Here is a 21,116-nt window from a genome sequence, read left to right as displayed (position 1 = left end):
GTTACCCTGTGTAATAGTAACCTCTTTTTGATCAGCTCTAAATATGACACTAAATCTCCTGAGTGGAAAATCATTTAAGTTTTGTTTTTTTGAATGTATGCGTTCTGTTCACTTTGACAGGTCTTAATGTTAAAAAAGTGAATGTGGTGCACATAGAAATTGAAGTTAATGCTGTGCAGCACAAATTTTGATTGAAATTAAACACAGCAGAATCTTCATGTGAGCATCATTCCTATTGTACTGCTGGGCTGAAGCAGACTATGCTGTGCTTTGGACCTTAAACCCCGACCTCTCCACTACCTCCGTGTTGGCAGACAGCTTGTTTGACATCCAGACTTGGATGAGTAGCATGTTTCCCCCTAGTAACCATTGGGAAGACCAAAGCCATCGTCTTTTTTTTTTATTCGTTCATGGGATGTGGGCGTCGCTGGCGAGGCCGGCATTTATTGCCCATCCCGAATTGCCCTTGAGAAGGTGGTGGTGAGCCGCCTTCTTGAACCGCTGCAGTCCGTGTGGTGAAGGTTCTCCCACAGTGCTGTTAGGAAGGGAGTTCCAGGATTTTGACCCAGCGACGATGAAGGAACGGCGATATATTTCCAAGTCGGGATGGTGTGTGACTTGGAGGGGAACATGCAGGTGGTGTTGTTCCCATGTGCCTGCTGCCCTTGTCCTTCTAGGTGGTAGAGGTCGCGGGCTTGGGAGGTGCTATCGAAGAAGCCTCGGCGAGTTGCTGCAGTGCATCCTGTGGATGGTACACACTGCAGCCACTGTGCGGCGGTGGTGAAGGGAGTGAATGTTTAGGGTGGTGAATGGGGTGCCAATTAAGCGGGCTGCTTTATGTTGGATGGTGTCAAGCTTCTTGAAAAATGTTAAGTAAGGCAATGTAAAGTCATTGGAAAGATGCACACGATAAAAACTATGGGCTGGATTTAGCTGTGAGTGGCGAACGAACGCCACTAGCCGTTCGTCCGACTTGCACTTGCCCAGAGACTTTGTATGAGCTTTTGCACAGCAACTTCCTGTAAATTAGCGATCTGTTCAGCGCAGCGCCCTCTCCAGGGCATCTGGGACCTGTCCAAACAGGGCAAGCAGCTGTGTATCTCCTTAACCAATCAGATTGTGTAATCGTTAATTAGCAGGGCAGAGACTGAACCTGGAAGTGTAAGTTGGAATAGTGAATTCAATGTCAAATCAGGTATGGAAAGAGAAATAAAGAGAGGGAAAGAAAGATTGAATTAAGAGACAGTTAAAGGAGACCGAAAGAAAAAGTGAGAAAACATTTTATTGTTTAATTTTTTTTTAAATGTCCAACAATAATTAATGCCTGAAGGAATGAGACTCCACACTTGTTAATTTTTAGTGCCAGAGAGGTTGTTTGGCAGTAATTAAGACTTACCACTAAAATGGTACTTACAATGGAATAGACAAGCCCTAAATTTTTGGCTAGTTTAGTCCGTATCTGAGATAAGTACAGGAACTTCACGCCGTTCGATATATTTGAATGGTGAGCCAGATGGTGAGATGCCATTTTCGCGCAAGTTTTGGTGGAGCAGCGCATCTCGGACAGCAACTTCCGGATTTCTGCGATTAAATTTGCATGTGCAGTTGCTGGAAGGTACTGTCCGATTTGCACATGAATAACGGTGAGCGCTGTTAGCTTCACTGTTATTTTTACAGCAAAATCTGGCCCATTGACTCCAAAATGGAAGGTGGATATGAAAAATGGGCAAGAAAATGGGGGGTTGAAATTACTGAAGTTCATGTTCAGACCAGAGTGCAAGAGAAAGATGAATACCATTCTTGAGGTCTACATTGAGCTTGGTTGCAACTGTGTAGGAGGTCAAAGATGGAAAGGCTCAAGTGGGATTGGGAAAGGAGTTGACGTGACAATAGAATGGAGATGTTTGGCAAAACAGTCATCTGATCTGCGTTTGCCTTCCCTGTTGTAGAGGAAACTACATCATGAGCAGCGAGTACAATATACTGGATTGGAGGAAGGACACCGAAATAGTTGCTTCACACAGATGCAACATCTCAGGCCCTGGACAGTGGTGTAAAAGAGTTGCGTGAACAGATGTTGCATCTGCTGCAATCACAACATAGATGATGTTTGTGACAAGCACAAAAAAATTATTATAAATATATATTGAAAAAATAATTTCACCTGATTTAGTAATGCGCTCTACCAATTTATTGATGGACTCCTGAGATTTGTGCTGCAATTGCCAACATAAATTCCTCTTCTTTGGCTGTGTTTGTCTGCATTCCATGTTTTCTTTCAGTCAGATTGATTCCTTTGGTTTCGCATTTTAGATGAAAGGAGGAAGCAGCTGTTGGTGTCATTACTGTGAATATTTGGTTCTTAAGCAAATGGTCACTTTTCTATTTTTTTTCTCCCTGAATGTCTCTTTTAAAAGACTCAGGTTTTATGGCATGCCCATTGATGACTTTTAAGTCTCCCCTTTATGCAGTGAAGCAAATATATTGTAATGCCATCAACTTGGAGACCTGTCTTTGGCGAGTGTCCACTTCCTGCCATCAATGCCAGTGTGTGTATGTTTTGCTTTTGTTTAGGCTGGTTGTGAACTTTTTCTTTTTCGCTTCTATTAAGTTGCTGCACAAAAACTCACGAGACTGAGTGGGGGAGAAAAAATTAGCTTCTAGTGGTCTTAAATCAAGTTAAATGAATGGCGAGCAGTGGAACTGGTTTTACCCAGTCAAGCGTCAGCCGTGGCTCAATGGCAACACTCTCACCTCAGAGTGAGAAGGCTGTGGGTTCAAGCCCCACTCCGAGATTTGAGCAAACAATCTCGACAGGCACTTCAGTGCACAACTGAAAGAGTGCTGCTCTGTTGGACGTGCCGTATTTCTTTCAGATGAGATGTTAAACCAAGACCGTGTCTACCTGTTCAAGTGGGTGTAAAAGATCACATGGGACTATTTGAAGATGAGCAGGGAAGTTCTCCTGGGGTCCTGGCCAATATTTATCTTTCAACCAACATAACTAAAACGTATTGGCCCAGAATTTGCTGTCAAAATAGCGGTGAGACTGATGGAGCTCACCGTTATTTATGCGCAAATCGCACAGCAACTTCAGGCAGGGGCAGATGCGTGGTTAAATGCGAAAAACTGGAAGTTGCTGTCTGAGATGCATCGCTCTGCCGTTAGCTTCATGAAAACGGCATCACGCTAAACTCGCCACAGAAAGTTAAAGATTGTCTATTTCAGTCTGAGTACCCTTTTAACAGCGTGATAAGTGTTAATTACCGCCTAATGTACTTGAAAGGAAAAAATTTGCAGGGCTACGGGAAAAGGACGGGGGAGTGGGACGAGCTGGATTGCTTTTGCATAGAGCCGGCACGGACTCGATGGGTCGAATGGCCTCCTTCCGTGCTGTAACCTTTCTATGATTCTATGAACAACCTCTCTGGCACTGAAAATTAATTATTACAAGTGTGGAGTCTCATTCTTACATGACCGAAGTACTGCATTGGCTGTGAAGTGTCTTGAGGTTGAGAAAGGCATTATATAAATGCAATTTTTTCCTTACCCACAATCACCCCTCCCCACCTTCTCCATCCTGACAATTGTGCCCCATTTCAAAATAAAATGCTTGAATTACACTGTCAGATTACAAGAAAGCTGAAGAAGCCCTGCTTGACATCAAGATGGAAATGTGTGGAGCATGAGGTTCTTATTTCCTCCCATTGTCATGTGCTTTGTGTCTCCTCATTTTTCTTTGTTGGTTTGGGTGCCGTTTGCTCTTCATTACCTCTCTTGCAAATATTTGTGAAACTTTTATTTAAATAAAACTAAAAACTGGAGCATCGAGCTCTGCAGAAGATGACATACAAGCATGATTCCAGTGGGGGAGAGTTTTATTTTTATTTCTTTATGGTTTAATAATTTATGACTTGGCAGTAAGCAGCACATTCTGACGCAGGTCACATATATTGGGGCTGATTTTTCCTGGGGGCTCTGTGTCTGGGCAGTGTACAGGTATTGGAACATGAACCAGGTCATGACCATGGCCCAGCCACATCCCCAGCACAGGTAGGATAAAGGCCCTGGCAGTGCCTTGCCCTCGGACGTGGAGGAGAAAAGTTGGCCACTGCTGCAGCCCTGAGGGACCTAAAAGCAGCAATGGCTGCTGTGGTTGGGCCCTTCTGATTGCTGTGGGAGAGCGGCAGTCAGAAGGCCTCCATATCTGGCTTCAATAGATTCCTGCAAAGAAAAAGGCCCACTTACTGTTTTGAGCTGCCCATCCCTCGCTGCCTGGTCCCTCAAACCCTCCGATCTGCCATCGTCTGAGGCGCAAGGCCCAATGCCATCTTTCTTTCATGGCCCAACCGGCCAGGAAGATAAAGCGGGAGGTCTGGGAATTCCTGTTCAGCCTCATTTAAATAGAAATGTTGGGCTTGCACCTATCATACTTTAATACAGCACAGAAGGAGGCCGTTCGGCCCATCGTGCCTGTGTCAGTTCTTTGAAAGAGCTATCCAATTAGAGTTACTCCCGTGCTCTTTCCCCATAGCTTTGTAAATTTTTCCCTTCAAGTATTTATCCAGCTCCTTTTTGAAAGTTATTATTAAATCTGCTTCCACCACCCTTTCAGGCAGTGCATTCCAGATCATAACAACTCGCAGCTTAAAAATGTCGCCTCTGCTTCTTTTGCCAATCACCTTAAATCTGTGTCCTCTAGTTACTGACCCTTCTGCCACTGGAAATAGTTTCTCCTTATTTACTCTATCAAAACCATTCGTGATTTTGAACACCCCTATCAAATCTCCCCTTAACCTTCACTTCTCTAAGGAGAACAATCCCAGCTTCTTCGGACCCTCTACATAACTGAAGTACCATTGTAGTAAATCTCTTCTGCATCCTCTCTTAGGCCTTGACATCCTTCCTAAAGTGTGCTGCCCAGATTGAACACAATACTCCAGCTGAGGCCTAACCAGTGTTTTATAAAGGCTTTGCATAACTTCCTTGCTTTTGTACTCTAGGCCTATGTTGATAAAGCCCGGGATCCCAAATGCTTTTTTATCAGGCTTCTCAACTTGTATTGCCATCTTCATAGATTTGTGTATGTGGACCCCCAGGTGTCTCTCTTCCTGCACCCCCTTTAAAATTGTATAATTTAGTTTATATTCTCTCTCATTCTTCCTACCAAAATGCATCACTTCATACTTCTCTGCGTTAAATTTCATCTGCCATGTGTCTGCCCATTTCATCAGTCTGTCTATGTCCTCCTGAAGTCTGTTACTATACTTCACATTGTTTACCACATTTCTGAGTTTCGTGTCATCTGCAAACTTTGAAATTGTACTCTCCATACCCAAGTCCAGGTCATATCAAAAAGAGCAGTGGCCCTAACACTGCCTCCTGAGGAACACCTCTGTATACTTCCTTCCAGTCTGAAAAACAACCGTTCACCACTACTCCCTGCTTTCTGTCCCTTAGCCAATTTTGTATCCACACTATCACTGTCCCTTTAATCCCATGGGCTTTAATTTCGCTTAAAAGTCTATTATGTGGTACTTTATCAAATGCCTTTTTAAATTCCACATACACAACATCAACCGCACTGCCCTCATCAACCCTCTCCGTTACTTCATCAAAGAACTCAATCAAGTTAGTCAAACACGATTTTCCTTTAACAAATCCATGGTGACTTTCATTTATTAGCCCATACTTTTCCAAGTGCCAATTAATTTTGTCCCGAATTAGGCTGACTGGCCTGTAATTGCCGGGTTTATCCCTCTCCCCCTTTTTGAACAGAAGTGTAACATGTGCAGTCCTCCAGTCCTCTGGCACTGCCCCCGTTTCTAAGGAGGATTGGAAGATTGTGGCCAGAGCTTCTGCAATTTCTACCCGTACTTCCCTCAGTAACCTAGGATGCATCCCACCTGTCAACCTTTTAAGTACCTCCCTTTATCTATTTTTATCGTATCCAATATCGCCACTACCTCCTCCTTTCCTGCTATATTGGCAGCAACCTCTTTAGTGAAGATGGGTGCAAAGTATTCATTTAGTATCTATTGCAAGTATAGGGCCCAGGTATGGCCCTCAGGGTTAGTCCCTAGAAATCCTAGGGCTATGTAAAGGGACTGGAGACCATGTGTCACAGGTCCCTTTTTCTTGGCATTTTGCACCTGGGGAATAGGTGTTCATTGGAAGCAAAGGTCAGAAAAATCAGCCCCATAAAGTTTTTGAAATTGTTCAATTCCACAAAATGGTGAAACAATGTTGAAGTTTTTGAAAACGATCTGAACAGACTGACAGGGTTTCTGAACACTCTCTGAAAATCTGAACAAGTTTATATTTATAATTTTACTTTTCAGGAAGTTGTAAATTCATAATTTTAACTAGCAAGATTAATTAAACGCTGAGTACGCCCTCAATTTCCTTGCTTGCTTATCTGATGAAAATGTTTAGCTAGAATGTTGGCGTGATAAGCCAGGCATTTTAATTGACCATTGTGATGGAGTTCTTATCATAATTATTTTTTTTTCCAGAGCCCTGCATTGAACTTGTTGTGGGAGAAGTGCTGCAGTGACAATGTGGTGGTTCGGACAGCCTGCTGTGAGGCATTGGTTGCTCTTGTTGCACAGAACCATGCTGATTTTAATTACGTGCTCAATGGAATTTTGAATCTAATTCCCTCTGCCAGGTACCAGAAATCATTAAGTGTGCTTTGGGTAACTTTTTTGTTGGGACGAAACATTTCAAGTGCTTTCAGGGATAATATCCTTTGACATAGCATTACATTTGACTGTAGAAGTTTATAATCCACGTAAATCCACATTCTCGACTGATATGAGTTAGGAAAGGCACTTGGTCTATTGTGTGCAGAAATAGCTGTGGATGAGGATAATGATTGGAACAGCATAAGGTGCTTACACTGCTTATCAGTTTTAAGCAGATTTTGGGAGAGATGGGCCTCAATACCTTGGAGAACTGACACTTTGTCATCTTCTCTTGAAGTAATTTGTCTTATGTAGTATTTAATATTGTGCTGGTAGATTGGGAGTTACTGAGATATGTACACCCTGATTGACTTTGCAGTTGGAGCAAGAACCTTTTAAAAAGTGAATGTGACCCAGAGACTGTTTGGATGCTCCAGGTCTTGAAACCATCACCATGGCAACATGATATAGCAGCTGTGCACATCTGACTACCTCACTGGGGAACTCTGGGTGCTCTTTTGCATCTGTGCAAGTGGGGACCCATGATGAATCGTCTTGTTTTCTTTTTGAGAAGAGAATGAAAGCATTTGTGGGGTAAAATTTCAAAACAGTTTGTCGAAAATATAGAACTGCTGCCCTGTGGACTAGCCAGTGCAAAGGATGTTGTGACCAAACTGCCAAATTCAAGTTTACCAGTCACTTGTCCAAAGCTATTACTAAATCTACCGACTAAAATTTATTTCAGAATCAGCTGTAGATTTTTTTTTTATTTGCAGTTTTGTTACTTCAAGGTTTACACAAAACTAAAGGATGAGAAAAAGCTTATCCCTATAGTACTTAAACTCACCCAGTCTAGCATCCAACGATATCTTGCACTGCCCTATAGTCTTTGGTCTCGATTTTAACCCCCCCCCCCAGATGGGCAGGATAGGGTTGGGCGAGATCCTGCCTCCAAACCACCGCGCTCCCAGCTGCTGTAAGTACGAATTAGGCCCTGGGCGAGTTTCCCGCTAAAAGCAGGCGGGAGCTTACTTAAGATTCAATAGTCACGGATCGACGATGGTATTGGCGCTGCAGCGTAATTTTACGGTCCATGCAGGGGGAGTCCCGCCCTGTCTGCTCCCCGGCAGCAGCAATACGGCGGGAGGAGCCGACTGACCACAAGAGGCTCAGATAAGTTTTAAAGTGTTGCCTGCTTTTGAACTCCTTGAGGGCCAGGAGGAGCAGGAGTGCTTCCCATTGGGCCTCCCCAGCCCTGGCTATGATCTTTGGGGAATCCCCAGCTGCGGTGTTCCTCCGATCTCTCATTAAAAGGATACCCGGGCCTTCCCCCTCCTACCGTGAAGCCAGGGAATCCCCTCCATCCACTGACTGTCGGGGACCATTCCAGTGGGTCCTCGGCTGCGGCCTCCTGCCACTGGATTCCCACTCCTGCCCGCAGGCCAGGTAGTCAATCTGGCCGGGTGTCGGGGCAGGACTCTGGAAATATTTATTCAAATGAATCCCTGCTGTTAAGATTGGCAGGTCCTCCATGTCCCCGACCTTGCCGGGTTCATTGCTCGTTGCCGGGCTCCCACACACCTTTCCCATCCCCTCTGTAACAATCGAGGCCCATGTTTCTACTACCTTGTTGATCATTCCAAATGTTTGTTACTTTTATCAAAGTTTAAAAAAAATGTTACTCTTCACTAATTTTAGATTTACGTCATCTTCTTCTACTCACCTGACTGTTCAAGTAATAGCCTGGGTTGCCTTTTTGATGCCATTTAATACTTTATATATATCTTATTGAAGTCACCTGTTAACTCCTTCTCTAGACTGTAAGCTCGCTAATATTTCCTCATAGGCTCATCAAGTTTACACAACAGATCATTTTTGTTCCACTGTCTGCAAACTTTCCAATGCAAGTATGCAGCAGTCGGAATTACACACAATGTTCCAAGTGAGGTATATGGTGTTCCATAACTTTGGGTTGGCTGTTGTTGAATAAGGCCTGTTTAATACCTAAAAGCTGAGCTGGAATAAGTGTAATGTTAAATTTACAAATGAAAGCAGATGCTGCTGAGAACGATTTGGACTGCTGCTGTTAAAACTTGAATATGCAGTAGCTAACATTTCAGACAATGTAAGATCAAAGTTCAATGCAAAGAACAGATTTGAGATAGGTTGCTATGATTATATTATGAAGAGAGAATGATTGAGTTTTGTTAATAGGATAAGAAAATTGAGATCTCAGCCTTGAATTACATAGAATTGCATAGAATTTACAGCACAGGAACAGGCCATTCGGCCCAACTGGTCTGTGCCAGAGTTTATGCTCCATATGAGTCTCCTCCCGCCCTGCTTCATCTAACCCTATCTGCATATCCTTCTATTCCTTTCTCCCTCATGTACTTCCCCTTAAAGGCATCTGTGCTATTCGCCTCAACTACTCCACGTGGCAGAATTGATGCCTCCTCGAATCTGGATACATTACTTTTTCTTCAACGTTTTTTGTATGTATCAAAATGAGGGATGTTCATGCAAGAGAATGGAATTCTTCCCATTTCAGGTTCCTCGGCCTCGATATTTATGGAGAGGAGGAGAGGGTACGGGAGAGGACAAAAGCGACTGGGGATCGCGTTGAGGACAGGGACGCAGAGGTCCTGCCGAATTTAATGGCAGGACCTCATTATAGTTTTATGTTCCGTTTCTTGCCCAGCAGTCGGCTAAGTTCACTGGCTGGCCGGCTGCGTTAGAAAAGCAGCGGCAGGAGGCCACAGCCGGGGATCCCTGGGTGGGTCCCCGGCAATTGGGTGGGGGGGTTGTTGAAGATCGCGGCTTGGGGGGAGTGAAGTAAAAGGCCATCGCAGGAGAGGGGAAGGCCAGACATCATTGCTGGGGGGTGGGTGGGTGGAGGGAGGTTGGCAGCAATCGCGGCAGGAGGGAGAGAACGGCCGCGATCGGCAGAGGGGAGGCCGAAGACTTCCTTGAGAGGCTGGGGGAAGCACTCCTGCTCCTCCTGGCCCGCAAGGAGTGTTGTAACAGGCACTTATTTTCTTGAGCTGGCAGCTCCCGCCTTCCTTTCACTGCCCAGTTTCCCGAGCACTGGGAAATGAGCGCGGCGACTGTTAAATTTAAATCAGGCTCCCAATTGCACTGTGGGAGACACTCGCACGCCACAAAATCCACCGCCGTGAAAATGTTGGTTGGCGTGTACGTGATGGCTTGGGGTTGTGTTCCTCGTTGTTTCATTTTTAACTCACCCCCCGATCCCCTCCCGCCCGTCGTGGGCAGGGGGTGGAGGGGTTAATATCGAGGCCCTAGTGTTAGCATAAAGTATTCTCAGGTTGAATATAGCACGCGCAGTTGCAGAGGAAAGCTCTCTCTACTTTGCCCTGCCAATGTCAGAAGAGCATCCCCTACTGCACCAATGTGACATTTCTTCCATTTCCTACACTGGACATTCCAGCGTCCTCTCTGAGTGAGATTGCCAATTGATGCCAAATTAGGGACAGTTTTGTGCTGTAGGCCTATGCCCACTACAAACTGAATTAAGACTGCCACAACTCACTTCACACATAGGATCCTTACAGCCAGCTGATAGATTCCCATCTGCAGATGTAGTCTTTAACTTTATTTAGAGAAATATGACTGAAGGACCTGCATTGACATACATGCCAATCTTCCACATTTGAAGCTGTGCCACACCACTTGAAATATCAATATGATGCACCGCTGCACTATTCTTGCTATAAGAAATCTTTTGGAATATCTTTCCCAATCTCTTTTTTATTCAAAAAAAATCAGGGTTAATTTTCCTTTTATAATTTTAATTTATTTTTGTTTTCAATTTTGGATCCTTCATTACTGAATCCTTAGACTGTGTATTTAAATGTAATTATTTATATAAATAAGACTAACGGTCAGTTACTAATGGGATTGTTGTTTGGTTCATCTGACTGCGGGTGTTGAAACTTGCTTGAAGATCACCTGAAAAATTCCTTGTGTCGGGACCCCCTTTTTGATAATCACTACTGAAGCAAGTACCAACAATAGCAGATTTCAGTCCAAAAGTACACCACTGTAATTAGTGAAAGCAATATCATTGAGCCTTTCTAAAGCAGATAAAAATCCAGCATCATATGCTTATTTGCTGGAAAAATACTCTGTACAGTACACAGAGGAAATCTCCCAGTGTTTGAGTTATCCCTGTAAACAAACTAGTAGATGCTGTGTCTCTCCCCAAATGTAAGGAATCTTACAACACCAGGTTATAGTCCAACAGTTTTATTTGAAAATCACAAGCTTTCGGAGGCTTTCTCCTTCGTCACTCACCTGACGAAGGAGAAAGCCTCCGAAAGCTTGACATTTTCAAATAAAACTGTTGGATTCTAACCTGATGTTGTAAGATTCCTTACATTTGTACACCCCAGTCCATCACCGGCATCTCCACATCATCTCTCCCCGAAGGCAGGTATGTGTGAAGCAGGCTTCCTCTGACTGGCTTGGAGTATCAAAGGGTCCGTTCTCTCCAGTCATGCATTCCAATTTGGTGGTTCCCCAGTATCAAAATTAAGAATTTAAATCTTCTTACAGGTGTAATGTTTGAACTTTTAAATTTTGCTTTAACAATGTATGACATGGAATAACACCAGTTTTCTTTTCCAGAAATGTCCAAGGGTTGATTAGAAGCATTGGTAAATTGCTACAGATGCAAACACCAGGAACTGAACAAAGTAGAAAAAAGCCATATTCATGCCCCTATGCCATCAGGTAAGTCCTGTATCTCAACACATTTACAGTTTGATATATTGCATTATTTCAATGCCATGGTGAGCTCTGTACCCTTCAGGTATGTCAACTGTCATGAAATGATTAATTCTACACGTAGCCCAGGATCTGAATTCAGCTTAAATTGATGGGATAAAAGTTTTGTCTCTGCTCTCTGTAAAGACATTACATGAACCACTCTTAGGCACCGTCAATCCAAATCCCAGTGCTTGTGGGCCCACAGCACAAAACTGCCCAGAAAACTGGTAGTTCTTCTACATTGGTAGTTTTGCTTCATGAATGTGCAACTCATGAGGTTGAAGGGCAAAGGTTTTGTACTTGATACCAATCAGTGGGTTAATTTCATATCCAGGGTAACAATTACGTACACTGCAATTTCTGTAGTTAATACTAAATTTTTATTTAGTATAAGAGATGGTGACAGATGTGACCTTAGGCTGTGTGATGCTAGCATTACTTGCAGGTTAAAAATAATTCTCCAACATTCATACTGCATATCTCATGATCTTTATCACACTACAATAAACTACAGGCCACAACATAGTTTATTATATAACATAATGGGCCGGATGTTGCTGGAGCGTGCCCTGTTAGATAGACTTTTTTCTGCACCCTTCAGCTCAAAAAATTTTTTACGCTGTAACTTGCTGAAAATGCGAACTGATAACGGTGTGACGAGGGCAACAGAGCATCTGGGACCTCAGTGAACATTGGGGCCAACAATCTATCTCCGTAATCAATGAGATTTAACGATTGAGAAGGAAACAGAGGAATGACTGAGAAGGAGAATGAATTAGAGTCAAATCAGGTACAGGAGCAGAAATAAAGAGAGGGAAAGAAAGATTGGATTAAGAGAGAGGGAAGAAAGAGACAGAAAGGAAAAGTAAGAAAAAACATTTTTGAATTTAAAATTTGACATTTTAAGTATCTCGAACAACAATTTACTACCTGCAGGAATGAGACTCAACAGTTTAAATTGTTCAATTTCTGGGCCAGAGAGGTTGATTGGCATTATATTAATAATTATCACATCGTTAAAAAAGTACTTATGCTGTTAATTACCAGATTTAACTCTCTGTGGTGAGTTTAACGGGCAATTCATGTGCAAATCCAGCAAATTCTTAAAAATAATGGGGAGGCTAAGGGCGAGATGCTGCTTGTGCAAAGCAAATGTGGGGAGCGGCGTAACTCGACCAGCAAGTTTTGGAGATTTGAAACTCACAATGTATCTCTTAATCCCCTGAATCTACTGGCCGTTATGCACATTAATAATGGTGTGCATCATTAACACACCATTATTTTTACAGCGAGATCTGGCCCAATATTGATAAACGGATACATCTTTGCGAAATAATCCATTCGGGGCTCAGATGATACCCAAGTGGCAATGTCTAACATTTAAATTCTTCAGATTATGGCCTTGAATCCACTAAAATCTGTTATTGAGCATAATGTGTATATTTACGACGGTGAAACTTTACAATTATTTTTCTTGCTGTGGAGATGTTGGAATTCTTTTGCTTTTACCATTTGTCGGTAGCATTTGAATCTGTGGCCTTGGGTTATGAATGATGAAAAAGCTTACTGCCGAGAGATTAATGGCTCACGGGCAACAACAACTTGCAATTATAAAGCGCCTTTAATGTAGTAAAACGTCCCAAGGCACTTCACAGGAACATTATTGGACAAAATTTGACACTGAACCACATAAAGAGATATTAGGACAGGTGACCAAAAGCTTGGTCAAAGAGGTGAGTTTTAAGGAGCGAATTGAAGGAGGAGAGAGAGGTGGAGAGGATTAGGGAGGGAATTCCAGAGCTTAGGGTCTAGATGGCTGAAGGCACTACCACCAATGGTGGAGCAAAGGAAATCGGGGATGCGCAAGAAGCCAGAATTGGAGCAGCGCAGAGATCTCGGAGGGTTGTAGGGCTGGAGGAGGTTACAGAGATTGGGGGGGGGAGTGGGGGGGGCGGGGAGGGAGGCGAGGCCATGGAGAGATTTGAACACAAGGATGAGAATTTTAAAATCGAGGCATTGCTGGACCGGGAACCAATGTAGGTCAGCAAGCACATGGGTGATGGGAGAACAGGACTTGGTGCGAGTTAGGATACGGGCAGCAGAGTTTTGGATGAGCTCAAGTTTACGGAGGCTGGAAGGTGGGAGGCCGGCCAGGAGAGTGTTGGAATAGTCAAATCTGGAGGTAACAATGGCACGGATGAGGGTTTCAGCAGCAGATGGGCTCAGGCAGGGGCAGGGACAGGCAATGCTACGGAGGTGGAAATAGGCAGTTTTGGTGATGGAGATAATATGGGGCAAAGAGGCTACAGATTGTTGGTTGCTCTGAATTTTGTACAATTTCACATGTTTTTTCAGGACATGTTTTGATACAGAGTGCGAGGAGCACATCGAATTTTTTTTTTGAAGGTGGAGACCATCTGTTCAGCTGCCGCTGTCTCATCTCTCCCTTCCCTTGCCAAGCTTCCCCGAAGGTTTCTCCCTGCTCTAGTTCTGAACTTGCATCTTTCTCTAGTTTCCCTCCTATCTCTCCTTATGCACTCTCCGAGCTCATGTTGTCCATGAGACCCACCTCCTGCTGTCTTGACCATTTTTTTACTAAACTGATGAACAGCCAACTCCCCTTACTGGCTCCCATGCTAGTTAATATTGTAAATGGTTCCCTTTCCTCAGGTACTGTGCCCCTCCCTTTCGAATCTGCCGTCATCACCCACTTTCTAAAAAAAAAAATCTCCTTTGACCCCTCTGTCCTTGCAAACTATCGCAAAGTCCTTGAACATGTTGACCCCACAACTCCATGTTTGAACGTCTCCAATCTGGTTTCCGTCCCTGCTACACATACAAACGGCCCTAATCAAAGTCACAAATGACATCCTCTGTGACTGTGACCATGGCGTACTCTCCCTCCTCATCCTTCTCAACCTGTCTGCAGCCTTTGACACGGTTGACCATATCAACCTCCTCCAACCCCTCTCCTCCATTGTCTAGCTGAGCGGGTCTGCCCTTGCCGAGTTCGACTGTTACCTATCCAGTCATAGCCAGAGACTACTCCAACTGCGGTCTACTAAGGTCCCCAAGGAGCTGTGGAAATTAAATTTAAGATTTCGAAGGCAGAAGGCTTTATGGTTTTCCGTTCTTTAATTGAAAACATTTTAAGTTAAGCAGGGGGCGTTGCATTAACTAGCTGGTTGAGGGAGGCAGGTGAGAGAATAAGTGCCGTTTGCATACAAAAATTATGGTGAGAAAAGACATCTGGCCTATCAAGCTTGTCCCATCTAGTTGATGGTGTAACTTTATTTCCGAAGGGGGCCAAAACGGGGGGGGAAAAAAACTCTGTGGCTAATTCAAGAAAAAACTCGAGAAGTTCTTTACGAACTTCCCAAGGGAATTGACTAAGCGATCAGCATTGTCCATGGCTCACCACTACAGTTGCCGATTCTCCAGGATTGTACTGGAGTCTCCAGGAATTAAAGATTAATCTCCCAGTCACTGCTGCAAACAATTTAGGAGAAAAATCATAGGGGCATCAAAAAAATTGTGTTTTTATTTCATTCTCTTTGAAGTCTTTTGTTTATTAGTGATAAAAAATATTGGAGATGAGAAAAACACCTGTTTGACAATTAAGAATCATGCAGTTGGGTGAAGAATCTGTTTGCTTTCCAATTGACATAGGAAGGTGGTGTGCCATGAGGATGGGTATTCTCGGCGATTGATGGTGGGAGTGTGGGGAGGGGCTTTTGGAGATGGGAGGTCATGTGATGAAACCTCCTGGAATATGTTCAACCAGTGTTTGCACCTACTCATTACAATCTCAATTAAATAGCAGCTTACCTCCTCCAACTGGAAGTAATTTCTGTAAAGGACTGCAGTGACTTCACATGTCTTGGCAATTTGTTTCAATAGGCAATGCCTCTCTACAAAAAGAAATACTTTCTGACAGCTAACCTAACTCTTTGCCTACAAATTTTATAGGGATTACCTCTAATTCTATCATCCCAATCTGTTTCAAATAAATTATCTAACTGAACTGTTTTAAAAACTTTGATCCTATCCCCTCTAAGCCTGCATTTCTCCAAAGTAAATAACCCTAACTCTTGGAGACTACCCTCATAACTGAGAGCTGTAAGATTTGATGATATTCTGGTTGGCCGCCAGATCCTCTTCACAGCCTTGATTTCTTTCGCCATGTGGGGGTATCAAGATTGGACACAGTACTCCAAGTGGATGTACCAGAGCCTTATACAGCCTAAGTATAGTCTTGGTTCTGCACTCAGTAGTCTCAGCAATACCACCTAAATCTCTTTTGTTTTCTCTGTAGCAAACTCATGAATACAAACTACCTTCTAGTTTCTGCTTTTGCTGAGTCTCTGTATTAGGCGTAGATTCTGAACTTCTGCAAAATAATTAAGAAAATCCAACCAGTGTAAACGGTCCCAGTACAATAATGTCGTTTGGTAGTGTCACTTTATAGGTCCTATTATGATTGCACACAAATATACACAAATTACATACACAAATCTTTAAAGCTGGCAGGACAAGTTGATAAGGCTGTTTTTTTAAAAATAAAAGCATATGGGATCCTGCGCTTTATAAAGAGAGGCTTAGAATACAAAAGCATTTATGCGAAATCTTATAAATCACTGGTTAGGCCTCAGCTGGAGTATTGTTTTCAATTTTGGTCACCACACTTTCAGAAGGATGTCAAGGCCTCAGAGAGGATACAGAGGAGATTTACTAGAATGGTATCAGGGATGAGGGACTTCAGTTATGTGGAGAGACTAGAGAAGCTGGGGTTGTTTTCCTTAGAGCAGAGAAGGTTAAGGGGAGATTTTATAGAGGTGTTCAAAATTATGAAGGGTTTTGATAGAGTAAATAAGGAGAAACTGTTTCCGTTGGCAGGAGGGTTGGTAACCAGAGGACACAGATTTATGGTAATTGGTAAAAGAACCAGGAGTGGAGATGAGGAAAAATTATTTTAGGCAGCGAATTGTTATGATTTGGAATGCACTACCTGGAAAGGTGGTGGAAGCAGATTCAATAATAACATTCAAAAAGGAATTGGATAAATACTTGAAAAGGAAACATTTGAAAGTCTGTGGGGAAAGAGCAGGGGAGTAGGACTAATCGGATACTGCTTTCAAAGAGCAGGTACAGGCACGATGAGCCAAATTGCCTCCCTCTGTGCTGTAAGATTCTATGATTTTTATAGCATGCACTGTATAAAGTCTGGAATTTATCCAAGGTCTGCAGCCTTCAGTGCCATTGATATTGTCTGTAATGACAGAAGATCATTGGTTTGTCAAGCACATCTTGGGTTACAGGAGATACAAGCAACCACATGGCAAACACTAAAAGTTACGGTAGAGCCTGGTGAGTCGTATTCTTTTTTTAGTAATTATTCAGCTTGAGAGCCTTTTAAATCTAATAGTTTAATTCTGATGAATTAGATGGTATCCACTTTTAATTATAACAGTGACTCCAGGACTGTGTTTTAAAGAAAAAAATGTAACACCTAGCTATTTTAGGGCATATAATTTCGAATATATAAATTATTATATAATGTCATGCTTGAGTGTTGATAAGCAACATAAATTCTTTGTATATTCCAGCAGAAAAATACACCCAGAGATGCAACCAAAGCTTTGACTATCAAGGGAAGTTGTATTTTTCTTTGTGCTTCAGTAGCTGCATTATAAATAATACTTAAACCCCATTGATGGTTATTTATTGTGGGATCTGTGAACGTAAATCAAATTCAGTCTCCAAAGAAGCTTTGGAGATCCTAACCAGAGGTTAAGGTGAACCGGAGGTTAAGCACACCCTTCAACTTGCATTTATTACATCGTGATGGCGCTGTTTTGTGTCAGCACCCTGATGTTATTAGTCTAAAGGAGGTGACCCTGGACAATGTTTCTTAAAAAAACCACTAATTTTCTGGAATAGCTTTCTGAATGTGCATGCGTTAATTGTAAGGTGAAACTTCCTCTTTTTTTTTCCCCTGCCTTGGTCTGCACATAACATTCTGTGATCTGGCACGAGTTTGACCTGGCCTTGGGCCTCTGCTGGTGACAGTGTGAAGCTGTCTACAAGGAAGTATGCTGGAATACCCAGGGCTGCATTTGATTTTTTTTCTTTCTTTTTGCTCCATTCAGCTCCTCCAACAGTTGAATATCAGAATTCAAAGATTCTGAGTATGGGAAATACAATTGTGAATCTACATCGCATATCTTTGGTGTAGCACGTCATTGCTCCAGCGTGTCATTCTGCTTCTCGTGTTTAAAATAAGATGTTTCCATTTATCTTTTGAACCCAAATATGGACTGACTCATTACTGAATAATTTTATCTATGATATTTCCAGTTCGAAATTTACAAATGAGCTTTTTAAATTTTTTAAGTGTCTGTTAGAAACAGATGGTTTGTGATTAAAATTCAGCACACTTTGTTTTAAATCAGGTTATCTGTGTTCATGACGAAATGGTCTTCCTGCAGAATGTCTACTCAAGTGTTGTCTGAGTAAGATTTGGAGTAAAAATCCCCAAAGTAAAGGAGAGTATAGAGGACCCATTCACAATAATGTCATGCTAAAATAATTTGTTTTGGTTAAATCAATGGCCAGTGAAGTAGAGAAATTGAGAGATTAAAAATATGTAGTTAATTTGCAGACCGTTATGTGGCTGAGATGGATAATTGGTGGACATATGATAACCAGATATGCAGAGTTCTTCTTTATCTTTTGTCAGGTGCTGCAGTCTATTTTAATTAGCAGCACTAGTTGGCGTTTGACTTCAGCTGCAGCCAGACTGCCACTTTTTGTGGCACTGCAAAGTGGCTTCACTGCTCGCTTTTGGTATGATGTGTGCATGCACGCATGAAGGTGCATATGTCATCATGCTGACACACTCATAGTGTCTGTCCAAGGGCTTGGAACCAATTTTGAAATCACTGAAAAAGTCAATAAATCTGAGTGGCAATATAGCTGTGCTGTATGCTCAAACACAAAACTGTCTCAAATGTGCAACATAATGCAGCATTAGTTAACGGCTCAGATTGTTGTAGTATCAATGGTTTAGTGCTTGTGTTCCTCGCTGTCCTTACAAGCATTCAATAAAGTGGTGGCCCATGCATCCGCTATTGTTTCTCTTCCATCCAATAATGCTATTTCTCCGAAAGCTTGTGCATGAAGGCTGCACTGTTGCATATAATGTGAAGTCTGACTTCTGAACTATCTTATGTTCCTTTTTTCAGAAAGAGCATCATTGATAAAATTAGATTAGACGTTGGCTAGTTTTGTTACTTTTTGCAATTGTATTGTTGTGTTCTGCGTTGTTACTCTCCCACAATCCTTGTTAAGACTTCACTACCCCTTTAAATGTTAAAGGCTTTGCTACAAATTAAAATGAACATCATAATGGGGCATATATTCATTGTTTTAGAAGGAAAAAATCGAAGTAGCAGTGTTACAACTGAACTTTTTTGTTGACTTGATAAAGTTGAGGGGTGAGAAATAATATGGAGACTTAGTGTGCAAGGTTACCTATTGATTTTAGCTTACAGTGTAATCAAGTTCAACATTTGTCTTGTTAGTGTCTCCTCCTTTAATTAAAAACTATACCATTTCTCAGAAGACACTGTTTGAAGCATCATTAAGGTCCTGTCAGACAGAAGCATTCAATCTAAGCTATAATGACTTTATCCTGTGGATAAATGAGAGGGAAGCAAATTGCCCCTTTGTGTTAAATAGTCCTGAGAGACATACAGCAAATGGCCTGACTGAGGTTAGACCAACAGTGTCCTACTTATCCCTTTCATCTAGACTATTTTCTGTTTTTTATTAACCCTTTATCTTCTGGTGCTTTGCTTGGAATTAGACTTTAACAGGGGCTGACAGGTGTATACATTGTCTGTTCTGTAACGTGGATGTGCGTGCAATGTTAGATATGTACAAATGTTTTTTTGAGGGGGGGTGAATTATGCATCTCTACAATTTTATTTCATAACTCAACTTACTAAAAATAGGGCTTGTGTGCTTTATCATATGTGGAATGGAACAGGTTAACGTTGAGCATGTCTGATAGACGGGTTCTGCAGTTACTGAAGCAATTCTTTCAGAAGTTCATGCCTCATTTCATGCACCACTTCAACCCTATCAATGCAATGTATGCTAACTTGTATTTGACCGGTGAAAGGGCAAGGTTAACTTATCACTAAGGTGCTCTTTGGCAACAAATGATATTGTTCAAGCAGTCACCTTAACTGTGTACCTGACAAATTACATGCAATGACATTAGGTAGGCTTGTAGTGCTTAATGTGACAAGTCTCCATGGGAACCTTTCTGAGGATAGAGATGGTCAGGCAGATTGTAACTGGTCACTCTGTCATACAAAGTGACAGATTCTAGATGAACATGACCTTTTGAACTCTGTATTGTTGACCTTTGGAAGCCTATGAATATCTTAGAATCTTGGGAGATATGCTTTTTCTTCTTGGGCACTTTTATATCAAGCTTTTAATATTAAATCTCCAATGAATTAGATCAAGTAAGTTGGATAGCGAATTCTTATTCTTTTTAACATATTGTACCGTATCACTACTGCAGGATGATCTGATTTCAACACCAAAAATTAATAAACAACCAGTTGTTCAGCAAGCAGAACACTGGTTTCTCATTTGGAAGGACTCTGTTCAAATCTGAGATTTGATATTGAAACTTGGCCACCCTCTGTGGCTGAGTTTCATCTACTTTGGCCAGTCTTTTAGACAGAACATCGCTTGCTGAGAAAGCGCTTGGCACATTTCAGGATTTTTTGCCCATTTTCCCATAGAAAGGAGTTGGTGGGGGGTGGGACATGAGTTACTATAAAGAACAGTATATTCAAAGTAGATTAAAAAGGGTGCAACGATAGATATTTAAGATGGTCATGAACTAGTTTTGATGTTATTTCCCCATAGACTATAAATAAGAAATCCATTAGATCATCTCAGCAATTGCAAAACAATTAGTTTGCACTTTGTTACAAAGTATTTGATCCCTTTTTTTGGCTGTGAGATTGGGACACAGGCTAGCAGAGATTTTTTGCAGTCAGATTTTTAAAGAGGAATCTCTGAGGGCTTTCACTAAGATTAGAAATACTGGAGGAACAGTTACAAGTTAATTTTGTTTAATTTAAGATGACTCACTGATTTGGCAAGCGTGATATAAACTTTACTTGGCATCATTATGTGAAGATAAGCTATACTGTTTGAATTAAATGAGTCCGATCATGATTGACATTCGATATGTTCACCTAAAAAATGAGTAACAGACATTGTCATTGGGCATGTGATCTCAGTACTTGTAATCGTACAGCGTACGCATGTGAACGTTAACCTTTTTGTGTGTTTGTTGGTAAACTGATAAGACGAAAAGCAGAGTGCGAATATGAGTGCTTTACTTCCTTGGCTACTGAATGATGGTAGATGCTTGTTAGTATAAATATACAGGTGTGAACTACATTTACCTATATTGTGTGATTGTAAACAATTTTACAACACCATGTTATAGTCCAACAATTTTATTTGAAATTCACAAGCTTTCGGAGGCTTCCTCCTTCCTCAGGTGAATGTTGTGGAAATGAAATCCTCGAACCCTTCGCATTTATA

At 42.0% G+C, this 21,116-nt stretch overlaps 1 protein-coding gene across 2 annotated transcripts in view; it reads left to right on the top strand.

The window, feature by feature from the left end:
* Positions 1-21,116, top strand: part of focad (focadhesin) — a 212,373-nt gene that overhangs the window by 21,230 nt on the left and 170,027 nt on the right. For both annotated transcript variants that reach the window (XM_067983305.1, XM_067983307.1), the window contains exons 4-5: positions 6,516-6,670; positions 11,337-11,441. In XM_067983305.1, the coding sequence (XP_067839406.1) occupies positions 6,516-6,670; positions 11,337-11,441 (260 nt within the window). The remainder of the gene's footprint in view (positions 1-6,515; positions 6,671-11,336; positions 11,442-21,116) is intronic.

This window comes from Heptranchias perlo, chromosome 4, assembly GCF_035084215.1.
Source record: "Heptranchias perlo isolate sHepPer1 chromosome 4, sHepPer1.hap1, whole genome shotgun sequence".
NCBI classification, from domain to species: domain Eukaryota; kingdom Metazoa; phylum Chordata; class Chondrichthyes; order Hexanchiformes; family Hexanchidae; genus Heptranchias; species Heptranchias perlo.
This window is presented reverse-complemented; position numbering and strand designations above follow the sequence as displayed.